The following is an 11453-nucleotide window of genomic DNA, read 5'->3' as shown; positions in this document are numbered from 1 at the left end:
ACCCTTGATTTTGTAGCTTAGGCTGCCAAGATTCCACTGACAATAGATCTATTATTCCTTTTACAAGAAAATTTCTTTGTAGTGGCAGACATCCTAATTGCTTTAAATGGCTGGAGTCATGCCTCTCTCTGTTAGCATATTCAGCCTGTGGTCAACAGTGCACTTTTAACAGTGGTCCGATGCCTCCAAGGTCCAGAGGTCAGGACCTCCACTTTTTGTAAGGTGATCCCTTGGGGTATTACTTTTGAAAAATTCAAGGAATGTCATGGGGCAATCAGCTCTGAGAAATGAATGGTGAATTCAGCTTCTGCTCCTCTTTTTGGTTAGAACTTATAAGAGCACAGTTGCCGGGAAAACCAAGCCAGCAGGCCTAAAGGAAGAGAAGCTGCTTCACAGACTAGGAGTCTAGAGGAAGGGCTGACAACAGGCACTGCTTAGTGCGAGAACTCAAGTGATGTAACTGCCCTGCCCTTTCCTGTCTCTTGATGCAGTTACTGTGCCCCCTCTAATTAATTTGGCTTTATTCTCAAACAGCAGCTTTGGACCTCCTGTCTTCTCATCTTCGTACTCACCAAGGAAAAGAGCTTTACGAATAGTTCAAACAAAATTGCACCATTAAACCTCAGGAACCCTCACCCTTCAAGTGGCCAGACTTGGGTGATATACTATCTTTAAACTGATCATGGATGGCTTGGAGGGATGGGCTGTCTTGACTGGCTTAGCCAAGATCACATTCTCCAAGTCGTGGTTCAAAAGGTGAAGTCAGCCTGACCAGGCGGTGGTGCAGTGGATAGAGCGTCGGACTGGGATGCAGAGGACCCGGGTTCAAGACCCCGAGGTCGCCAGCTTGAGTGTGGGCTCATCTGGTTTGAGGAAAAGCCCACCAGCTTGAACCCAAGGTCGCTGGCTCCAGCAAGGGATTATTACTCGGTCTGCTGAAGGCCCACGGTCAAGGCACATATGAGAGGGCAATCAATGAACAACTAAGGCATTGCAACGCGCATGAAAAGCTAATGATTGATGATTCTCATCTCTCTCCATTCCTGTCTGTCTGTCCCTGTCTATCCCTCTCTCTGACTCACTCTCTGTCTCTGTAAAAAAAAATAAAAATAAATAAAATAAATAAATAAAAAAGGTGAAGTCAGCTTCCCTGCAAACAGGAGAATGAGAGGGAACAAGGAGGCACCACCACAGGAGTTATTATTTTATTGTTTATCACGAGAAGGTGGGTACTCTTTGGTTTGTGAGTCAGCACCAGCCTCAGGGATTATTCAGTGCTGTTACCTCCACACACACACAGTGTGACCAGTGAGACACACAGGCCCATAGGGTAAGAATTCCTCAGCACTATATACTGGCTGCCAGTTGTTCAGGAAAGCAGGTCTTTTTCTTAGTCTGTCCCTCAGGGGCCTGGGTTTAGGTAAAAAAAAAAAAAGTGTTACTATTTATGATCAAAGTACTTTACAAAAAGGGTAGATCCTGTTTACTAGGAAACATTTTATTTTCTGTGCACCTTGATGGGTGTGGGAAGATCTAGAAAGAGTTGAGCAGCTCTGCCCCAGGGTTCGGACCTGCTGAGGAATCTAAGGGAAGAGACAGGGTGGATGAGGAAAGAGGAATCTGTGAGAGACATAAGGTCAGTGACTCACTGGGATGAAGGTCAAATGGCAACTACCTCTAGGAGTGAGGCTAAGGACATTTCAGGGACAGGGATGCAAAGTGCTAGGGTTGAAGATGTCAAGGTTCTGATCCACAGAAGCCTGCTGGGCTGCCTGAGATTTCCACAAAACTTCACTGACCTGAGTGCTTTCGCTGAAGGATGTTTTACGTGGTTTTGTTTGGTTGTGTTTTAGCTGCTGGGTATCAACTAGTGGGCTGGGTTATGTATCTGCAGAGATCCCTGGCACCAGAAGCATGTCTACATGCAGATGTGACTTTAAGAGAGAACTTTTCACTTGCTGCAAATTGTAGATCTTTTAAGAGTAATGAACTTTTAGAGGAAATTTAATCGAGCTACAGTCCTGCATTCCTTTAGGAATCAGTTGGGTAATATTTCAAAATCTTAGTACATAGGTCCCAGCCCAGACTAATTGAGTCAGAATTTTCAGAGTGCAACCGGGCATCAGTCTTCAAAGCTCTGCTGGTGACTGCCCAGGCAGCCGTGCCTGAGATCATTTCCAGACCTTGTCTGGTCTCAGTGAGCTGGGGTGCTGGCTGACCTCTGAACAGCCTGAGTGTACCTGACTGTGGGCTGCATAAACCTGAGATGATACCGAGGTGACCGTCCGCCCCACCCCAGGAGACCCAATGCCAAGGGCTGCTTAGAAGACAAACTGCTCCTTGTTTGTGTTCCCATCTGATGTGCCACTTCTCAGTTTTGTGTGTATGAAGAGAAGTGGGTGACTGAAGAGTTGTCCACCCATAACCTCCTCTCCAGCTCGGCCCTCTGGGTTTGGGACGGGGTTGATGCTCCCCCTACTCTGAATCTTTTGATGAGGTTTGTGGCCTCGTCCAAGGCCACTTCTGTCTCTCTGTATCTGATGACAGGTATGGGCCACAAAACCTATTCCTGTAAGGGAATATTAATCATGAGCCACTAAGACTGGGGCAAGAAAAACAGGCAAGAGCAATGAATATTTTTCTATGTCAGCAGTGAGTGGTGAGGCATACAATGGGAGACATTTCTGAGAAAAGTATAAAATATGCAGGCATAAATTTCACAGGCAATGTGAAAGATGCATAAAAAGATACATTATAAGACTAATGGACGTAAAAGCACACATACATGACATGAAGTACTCTAAAATGAAAAGCTTGGCTATTAAATGTTGTCAATTTCCTTTGCCAAATTGAAATAAAAATTCAAAATAGTCCTAGTTCAAACCAAAGTAGTTTTTTTTTTAACTTAGAACGATTTTCATCTGGAAGAATAAATACAACATATTTAGAAATAAAATTTAGCAAAGAATAAAGAGAATAGTCCTTTACCTAATAGATATTAACACAATATATTTAAAATGAGGTTGTTGGCACAGAAAAATAAACCCAGCTAGATTTAGGACTGAGATGGAGAAACTGACCTTAGGCACAATGGACGTTCGCTGTACAAATGATAGCCTTTTGAAACAGTCCTTGGAAACCTCACAGAAATTTAAAAAAAAAAGCTGCTAATAACATCATTTGAGGACACTTGTGAAACACTATATAAAAATATGTTCACATTCTGACTAGAATCTCTATTTATGCTACAAACAGCCCCGTTACGGGGGCTTCGCAGATGTGAGCAAGTAGACGAGAGAGGGGCCTGTAGTGCCGCCTTACTGAGGACAAGGGGGGCTCATGGAGAGCGAGGAGCCTGCCCAGGCACATAGCTGGTGGAATTGTCACCCACACCATCTGATTGCAACTCCTTCACTTGCATGCGGGCACACGTGCGTGCAGTCACACACACACACACACACACACACACACACACACACACGGTGTGCCTGACACCACTGCTATGTGATGAGTCACCCTGACACTTTGAAGCACAACACTGTTTTCTTTCACTCTGGGTTTTGTCGACCAGAAATTCAGAAGGGGGGCAGATGGACGTTCTTGCATGGGGCCTCTCATGTAACTGCAATCATCTGAGAGCTCAGCCAGGCTGGACGTCGGTGGAGCCCACTCAGCGGGTGGGCAGCTGGTGCTGGCTGTGGCAGCTCAGCAGGGGCCTCTCCAACATGGCAGTCTTCAGAACTGGGGTTCCTCACATGGACGCGGGCTTTACTCAGGGCAGGTGTCCGAGAGAGCTTGGCAGGGTCCGGGGTCCTTCCTTTACCCCATCTTGGAGGTCGCAGGGTCACTTCTGGTTTTTGCTTAAAGCAGTCACAAGCACACAGAGTCGAGAAACACCTCACTGACCCCACTTCTCAATGCCAAGAAGCTATGGGACCCTATTTTAAACAACCACGATACAGTGTTAGATCAGTGTAAAAATACCTAAAACCTATTTAGTGTTTACTCAGAGCCAGGCACTGTGCTATGACTATTAATATGAATATTTTGTATAAATTATACACTTATGTTTATTTCAAGTAAATATATATCAAAGTAAAACTGTGCGGTGGAAGCTGCGGGGCTGTGCTTCTCCACAGGACACACCGGTCTTGGCGATGTCAGTCTGTCTGGGTCAGAGAGGGTTCCAGGTCCCAGGAGCTCACCCCGAGCCCGGAGCCGAGGTGTCCGCAGGCCAGCCCCTATCTGGGGGCCACCGAGGCGGCACCCACTGGAACTCCTGTGGTATGGGCTGTAAAATAGGAGGTCTGGGTGGTGGAAGGAGAAGGGAGCAAATGCAGGGGTTCAGGCATGGGAGGCCCAGGTGACCAGGGTTGTGTGCCCAGCCCCTCCCCACCCCCCACTCTCCCACTGTCATGAGGAGGAGAGAACTAAATTGGAAGTGCCCCAAAGTCATGGTTTTATATGAAATCAGCATATCATTTCAGTACCTGGATGGTGGTTGCTCTTGTAAAATCGAGATTTTCCCCCAAGGCAGTGAGGACCCTTGTAGGGGGGTCTTTAGCCCAGGCCACCACTCCTCTCTACAGTCTGCTTTGCCACACCCCCCCAACCTACACATGTCATCCCTAGGTTCAGACAAACACCCCTACCCCGCAGGGCCCCAGCCCAGTCTCTCCAGCTCAGGGCCCGTAAGCCTTGTTCTCACTTCACTACCAACAAAGCCCTTTCCTTAACAAAGTCGGGTGAGAGGCTCTGCTGCCAGCTGACAAGACCGGGCACGAACACATGGACCCAGCGTGACCCTGACCCCCTTGTAAACCACAGCTTGCCAGAACATCAGAGAAGGTGCAGTTTTCACTGTTTCAAGCCTGCAATCTGACCTTGACTGATTTTGATTCTGATGGGCGTTTCCTCAGTTATAAATACCTACATATACTTGCAGTCCTCAACTCCTCATTGGACACCATAGGCTCCTTGGGGAGAAAGTAGATGTAAAGCATTATCTCTTTAGTCTCTAGGGAACCTGAGCAATTACGTCAGTCCCTGGGGTCTCATCAACTCACCACACGTGGCCGAACCCTATGGCTCTGCAGAACTTGCTGAGGGAGGCCTGGGCAATGGGTCCTGTCTGAGCCTCCCCCGTGTCCAGCCCCTGCTCAGTCTTCTTTTCTTTTTTTTTTTTTTTTTTCCATTTTTCCGAAGCTGGAAACGGGGAGGCAGTCAGACAGACTCCCGTATGTGCCCGACCGGGATCCACCCGGCATGCCCACCAGGGGGCGATGCTTTGCCCCTCTGGGGCGTCGCTCTGTTGCGTCCAGAGCTATTCTAGCGCCTGAAGCAGAGGCCACAGAGCCAACCCCAGCACCCGGGCCATCTCTGCTCCAATGGAGCCTCGCTGCGGGAGGGAGGGGAAGAGAGAGACAGAGAGGAAGGAGAGGGGGAGGGGTGGAGAAGCAAATGGGCACCTCTCCTGTGTGCCCTGGCAGGGAATCGAACCCAGGATTCCTGCACGCCAGGCCGACGCTCTACCGCTGAGCCAACCGGCCAGGGCCCAGTCTTCTTTTCAAAAGCAGCATCTAAGTCTCCACAGCCAGCAGCAGAGGTCCCTTTCTTATGGATTACCAGGGGCCACCACAACTGAAGGCCTGGGTTCCCAGTCCGACTCCATGACTGTCAGCCTAATAGGGGCAGCACATTCCCCTGACATGCCAGCTGTGCCCATATGTGTCAGCTCGGATCCCTCTTCTGCCCTCCAGAGCCAGCAGGACAAGGTGCTTATCACAAGTAACTGTTCAAACCCTTCACACACATCCCCGAGACAGTGAACCACTCAAGTAGCTGATGTTACTTTTTATTGCATAAAGTAGGAGCAGCACACGCGCACCAGCGACAGGTGCATCCACAAAGCAACTAAAGAAAGGAGCCAGTCAGCACAACCAGCTGTTCTGATGATGCTCAAGACGCCTCCTGTTTGTCTTCTGGGCCCACGCACTGAGGGACTCCGCCGGGGTGGCGAGTGTGTGTGGGAGGCAGTGAGTGCGGCCCAGCCTGTGTCATGTTCTCTATGCGTCCATGCAGCTGGACTTCACCATGGAGGTCTTGTTCAACCAGGGGACAGTGTAGATCTGGAAAGAGCAGAGTGCTTTCTGCAAAAGAGAAGGAAGAGAGGTGGTCAGTCGGGTTACAGTACAAGAGGAAAAGACCCAGCATGAGATCTCAGAAGTGCAGGTGAGGAACTGCAGTTGTCTGAAGCACTCTCAACCTCTACCCTGCCTAGCCCCCTAAGACTCTGCAGGACTCTGCAGTGACGTCTGGGCAATCCCTCCCCCTTCACTCCAAGTCCAGGAGATGGCTTCCTGTCCCCCTGCCCTGCAGGTACCCACGGTGCTGCACCAGCATGGCCCTTTAAGGAGCAGCCCAGGCAAGGCCACACAGCCCAAGGGTGTGGGGCATGCAGCCAAGTTCCCTCCACGTCCAATGGGCTAGCACCAAGACAGGTCCAAAAGGATGGACCCAGTCCAGGAAACCCTCCTGAGAGAGGCAGTGTGCTTGGGGAGGTGACAAGTGGGTAGAGGCCTCCCAGAAGCTGAGACATCCCAAGAACCAGTCAAGCCCAGGGGACAGTCTGGTGTTCAGAGAGCCAGGCAGCATGGGAGAGTTTCTCTTCTTAGGGGCTTCTAATTCCCTTTAATCTGTTCCAGTGGCCGAGGCTGGGGTTACAGGGCCGTATTTCTCACTCAACCCCAGCTGCTTCCTCCAATCAGCAGGTAACAATCCCCAAAGTACATGGTACCTAAATGTCCCACTCAAACACCCTTATAAGTACAAATTAGGAACTTGCACACACACGGGCACCCTCTCCCCCACATGCACCCCAACACCTGAACCCCCCACCCATGCCACCAGCACAGCCCTGCCCCTGCACCCTACATGCCTGGCCCCTGGCCCACATCAGGCACATACCTTCCTCATGTGTGGCTGGTCATGGAAAGGACACGTGTCCAAGTTGGGCTGGGACTTGGTACATGTGGTTCGACCGACTTCCACATCCAAGAAGTAATTCAGCCCCGCCACGATCTGTGTATGTGAAGAGTGGGATTGGCTTTCAACACCTGCCCGTGTCACACAGGCACAGTTACCTTCCTGTTACCGCTCACTGGGCCAGCGTCACAAGGCTTCCAGCCCCTCCTGATGGCTGCCCAAGCCGATGGGCGCCAGGTCCTTCCTGTAACTTGTTTACAAGCAGCTCTGACAAGGTGTGTCACACAGTCTGGCAGGAAAATGGCAGGTGGAAGCCAGACAACAAAAGTCTGCCAGGAACTGGAAAAACAGCTCTGCCAGAGCCAAGACTGGTTCCACCTCAGGAAGAGTCACATGGTAATGATCTTGACACTACAGTCCAGTTAGTGACCCCAGCCCAGCAGACTCATTCTGTGTCACCAGGCTGCTCACACCCTCCTGAGCAGAAGGAATGAGGTGCTTAACATACACCCCAGGGCTCAAGGCCAATAAAGATGCCTCTGGAATGCCTGCCTTCTAAGAGTTATTTGTGATGGGAACACTTCCAAAGTGCCACATACTTCATGTGTTTTACATTTGAGATTATAGAAGTGATACCTGTCCTCACACACCTCGTGACAAGTCAGAGAACCCCGGAGAAACTTGTGATGAGGCCCAGCCCAAGCTCCAGGCTCTCTGTCCAGTGGACTTCAAGCCAGTCCTGTGATCCATCTGCTTCCACATGGGGAAATGAGCTGTTACACCATTGTCACACCGGAAAGGAACAGAATGGCGGGGACCTGGTGAGCAGGGAGTGCACATCCCATCCAAACAGGATGGTGCCAGCAAACTGCTGCAGGAGAAATGGGTCTGATCTTGACCCATCGTCTGAAGTTTTGAAAGGAGGTGAAAATGGGCGCTACAAACTGGTATGCAGCACCACACTCTGCTGCTGCGTGTCTGTCTCCATTCCGCTCTTCAGTGGTCTACATTCCAGCTTCCCTTCAAGGACAAGCTCAACGCCCAGTAGCCCTTCCTGAGGCTTCCTCCCCTCCTGTCTGGACTCTGATGACTGCCCTCCCTGTGTGTCTAGAACAGTGATGGGCAATCTTTTGAGCTTGGTGTGTCAAAATTCACCAAAAAGCCGAGCATAACTCGGGTGGTGTGTCACTTCGAGAAAAAAACCGTAATTTTACAATATTTATAGTTTAAATAACAAAAATTTATAATTGTAATATATAACTGTATTTAATAAACCAAAAACTAATTATTTAACTTACTGCTTAGTGACTGACTCCTTTGTTCATCTGTCAATCGGTTTCTTTTGTTGGTCTTGATATTATTTAACTTGTGTGGGGTGCCATGAACTAAGATAAGTGAGGGGGAGGGGGAATTCTTTAACTAACTTGCCTATTAGTGACTTTTTTGTTGCTGAATTTCATTGGCTTAATCTTCAGTTGAAGGTTGGTATTTTGTACACTTCAAGCCCAAGTAAGCGCTACTAACTTCATCAATCTGTTTCTTTTGTTGGTTTTGATATTATTTAACGCTGAGAATAAGGTCTCACAAAAGTACGTAGAGGGAAAAGTTGTGAGTAAAGCCATTGCTATATTTTTCAGGGTGCTAAAAGTATCTGGTAATCGGTTCCAGGCACTCCAAATTTCCTGTTCGTAGTGGCACTCCTCTTGATTCTCCAAGCAGCACCTTTCCAGATTCTCAAGCTTTGACCTCAGGTTGACAAACACCTGAGCCCAGATGCTGTCTTGAAATTCTGCAAGTAGCATCTTATGTAAATTAAGATGGCTGCCGTTATTTCTAATGGTGGGAAACGGCACCCATAGAACAGGCCCTCGCCTCTCCCAGCCTGCCCCTCACTTATCTCAGTAATGATGGTCAATTAGAAATCCACGACACCCCAGAACAGTAGATTGTATGATGGTTGCTGTGGTTATGTGGTTGCTGGTAATGGTGATCACAGGGCCCCCAAATTTGTGTCCCCCACGGCATTCCGCTGCTCCCTGCTTGGCTGGTCGGAAGTGAGGTCAAAGATCCCCTAACCACCTAACCGGAAGTCCCAGAACTAGACACTCTGTGCTGGAGTTCTGTTGTTTTGGCCTACAGACCTCCAGCACAGAGTGTCTACACTACAGCAAATGTTTTATCCTCAGGTCCTACAACTGACCATGCAGGAGCCGAGGATGAAACGTTCTTCTCGGCATGCGACCCCATACTTCTCTGGTATGCGGCTGCGTGTCACTGAAAATGGCTACGCGTGTCAGTGCTGACACACGTCATAGGTTCGCCATTACGGGTCTAGAACTTCAGGGGAGGCTGGCAGAAAGGGTCAGGTTTGGTCCTCTCTACTCCAGCACACACTCAACTACCACCGAATAGTGGTGGCGGGTGCCCGTCTCAAGGTGAGGAGTGAGACTTCAAAACCCAGAGCCTGCTCCAAGGGTGTGACCTACGGAAGAAAGTAATGGTCCCAGGGCCTTTCCTCCAGCATTGCACAGGCAGGTTTGGGTTCTTATGCAAGACTGTCTGCCTGGCATCTACCTGGATACCCTAGGCCACATCCTGGACTCCATGTTTGCTGGTACTTTTGGGGTAACCAGGTGAGCAGTGAGGGTCCCTCCCCAGGGAGGATGTTTGGAGCACCTGTGTCCCCAAATACCATTGCACGTGGAGGACATGGAGGCTGGTTTAGCGGCACCTGCTGGGAGGAGACTCGGAAAACCTGTCTCTTCTGTGAGACTAAAATATTATGCTGGGGAAACCTCAAGCCAACCCAACTGAGTGCCAGTATGCACATCCTGGCTGGACCCTCACAAATGCCAAGGTGACGAAACAGACAGGCAGGCTGCTCCAGGGTAAAGGCAGCGGCAGGGCAGTGGCTGCAGTGCATGACTCTGGAGTGCCCTAGGCTCTAAAACCAGCACAGACATCCGAGTGTCTATGAGTTAGGTAACTGTTTTCAGTGTTCGGTCCTTATTTTCAAAATTGTATTGTAATTGTGTAAGAAAATACCCTTGCTTTTATGAAATAACATACTCTCAAATGGTTCAGAGGAATGTATGTACCCACACACATGAGGACAGAGGGAAGTGGATAAAGCAGATAGGGCTACATTTTAACATTTGAGTAATCTAGGTGAAGAATCTACAGGGATTCTGTGATATTTTTGCAAGTGCTCTGTAAATCTGAAATTATGTCAAAATAAAGTTAAAAGAAAAAAAGTGCTTCAAAATTCATTCGGTTGCAGCGCCAGGAGGGCATCCGGGTGTGCAGGCTGTTTTCAATTTAGTCTGTGGTCACTTAGTTGCCAGCTGACACTGAGGCCCCAGTCCCTTGAGCCTGCGCTAGTGAGCTAAGCGGGCTGGACAGCGGCCCTGACCCCAAGCCTTGTCCTTCTTGCTGAGCTGGTGCTTGAAAACATAAATAAAGGCTTGGGCACCGACCCTGAGTTCCTGGGACCCAGTGTCCCTCCGAGTGAATAAGCCCATGAAGGTCTGTGGCGAAGGTCTGTGGGCACAGAAATGGCCGGGTAAACGGCCTGGCTGAGAAGCCCGGGCGGGTGACGCTCCAGCCAGCTGGGCGGTTGGGGCTGGTGGCCCTCATCAGGACGGCCACGCCCTCCCAGGCGCCTGCTCCGCATCCCGGCCGCCCTGCCCGCCCCCGGCCGCCCTCCCGCCCGGGACGCACCTGCTTGCGGGCGCGCACTACCCGCATGGCGCGGCTGTGGAAGGCGTCGTTGCTCGCCTTGTTGTACTCGCTCAGGGCGAACTTGAGCGCCTGCTGCACGCCCTCCTCCTCCACGTCCGCTTCTGTCAGGCCGCCGACCAAGGGGCCCCTGCGGGGGTTGGCTCCGGCCGCGGGGCTCACGGCCAGGGCCAAGGCCAGGGCCAGGGCGGCCAGCAGGAGCAGCGGGGCGCGCAGGACACCGGCCATGGTCGGATCGATGGACACGAGCTAGGACGGGAGCAGAGAAGACAAGGGGCGCGATCCCGTGGCCGCACCACAGGCCTGCAGAGCCTTTTATCCCCGGCCTGTCCTGCCTCCGCCCGCCCCGCCCTCCGCTCCTCCTTTTCCGCCAGTCACCTCGCCACGCCCTCCGGCAGACCTGCCCCGCCCCTGCTGTTCCTTCCAAGTCCTGAGATCTTTCTTCCAGCCCTTCTGCCCAGCTCTCCGTTACCGCCTCCTGTCACAGCTCCTTCCCCCCAGTCCTGGACCTACAGCTAAAGCCCTTCGTTTCTCCCCAGCTCCTCCGCTCCCGGAGACCTACCCCGCCCAGACCGGGCCTTATTCAAGTCTGTGCCCCTCCGCCGCACATTCCAGCTCCTCCCCCACTCCGGGGCCTCTCGTGTGCTCCCAAGCTCAGCTCGCCGTGGTCTCAACAAATGTCACGCTTCTCTGGGCCTGAAAAGGAAAACTAGCTGTCTTGGTCTCTGAGC

General features: G+C 50.9%; 1 protein-coding gene across 1 annotated transcript; it reads right to left on the bottom strand.

The window, feature by feature from the left end:
* Positions 1–5840: 5840 nt before the first annotated feature.
* On the bottom strand, positions 5841–11058 carry LOC136308619 (cystatin-C-like). Its single transcript, XM_066236157.1, has 3 exons — positions 10705–11058; positions 6967–7080; positions 5841–6149 (listed from the first exon to the last, which is right to left on the bottom strand). Exons 1-3 carry the CDS (start codon positions 10948–10950, stop codon positions 6066–6068), a joined length of 444 nt encoding a protein of 147 aa, XP_066092254.1. The 5' UTR covers positions 10951–11058; the 3' UTR covers positions 5841–6065.
* Between the last annotated feature and the right edge of the window lie 395 nt (positions 11059–11453).

This window comes from Saccopteryx bilineata, chromosome 6 (genome assembly GCF_036850765.1).
Source record: "Saccopteryx bilineata isolate mSacBil1 chromosome 6, mSacBil1_pri_phased_curated, whole genome shotgun sequence".
Classification (NCBI taxonomy): domain Eukaryota; kingdom Metazoa; phylum Chordata; class Mammalia; order Chiroptera; family Emballonuridae; genus Saccopteryx; species Saccopteryx bilineata.
Note: the sequence above shows the minus strand (reverse complement) of the source record. Positions and strands in the feature narration are given on the sequence as shown.

Excerpts from the sequence above, each read along its gene's own strand:
- LOC136308619 (XM_066236157.1), bottom strand. The coding sequence starts at position 10,950 with ATGGCCGGTGTCCTGCGCGCCCCGCTGCTCCTGCTGGCCGCCCTGGCC. Across the intron at positions 7,081-10,704 it reads TAGTGCGCGCCCGCAAGCAG|ATCGTGGCGGGGCTGAATTA; the intron begins GTGCGTCCCGGG and ends TCACATACACAG. Across the intron at positions 6,150-6,966 it reads ACCAGCCACACATGAGGAAG|AAAGCACTCTGCTCTTTCCA; the intron begins GTATGTGCCTGA and ends TCTCTTTTGCAG.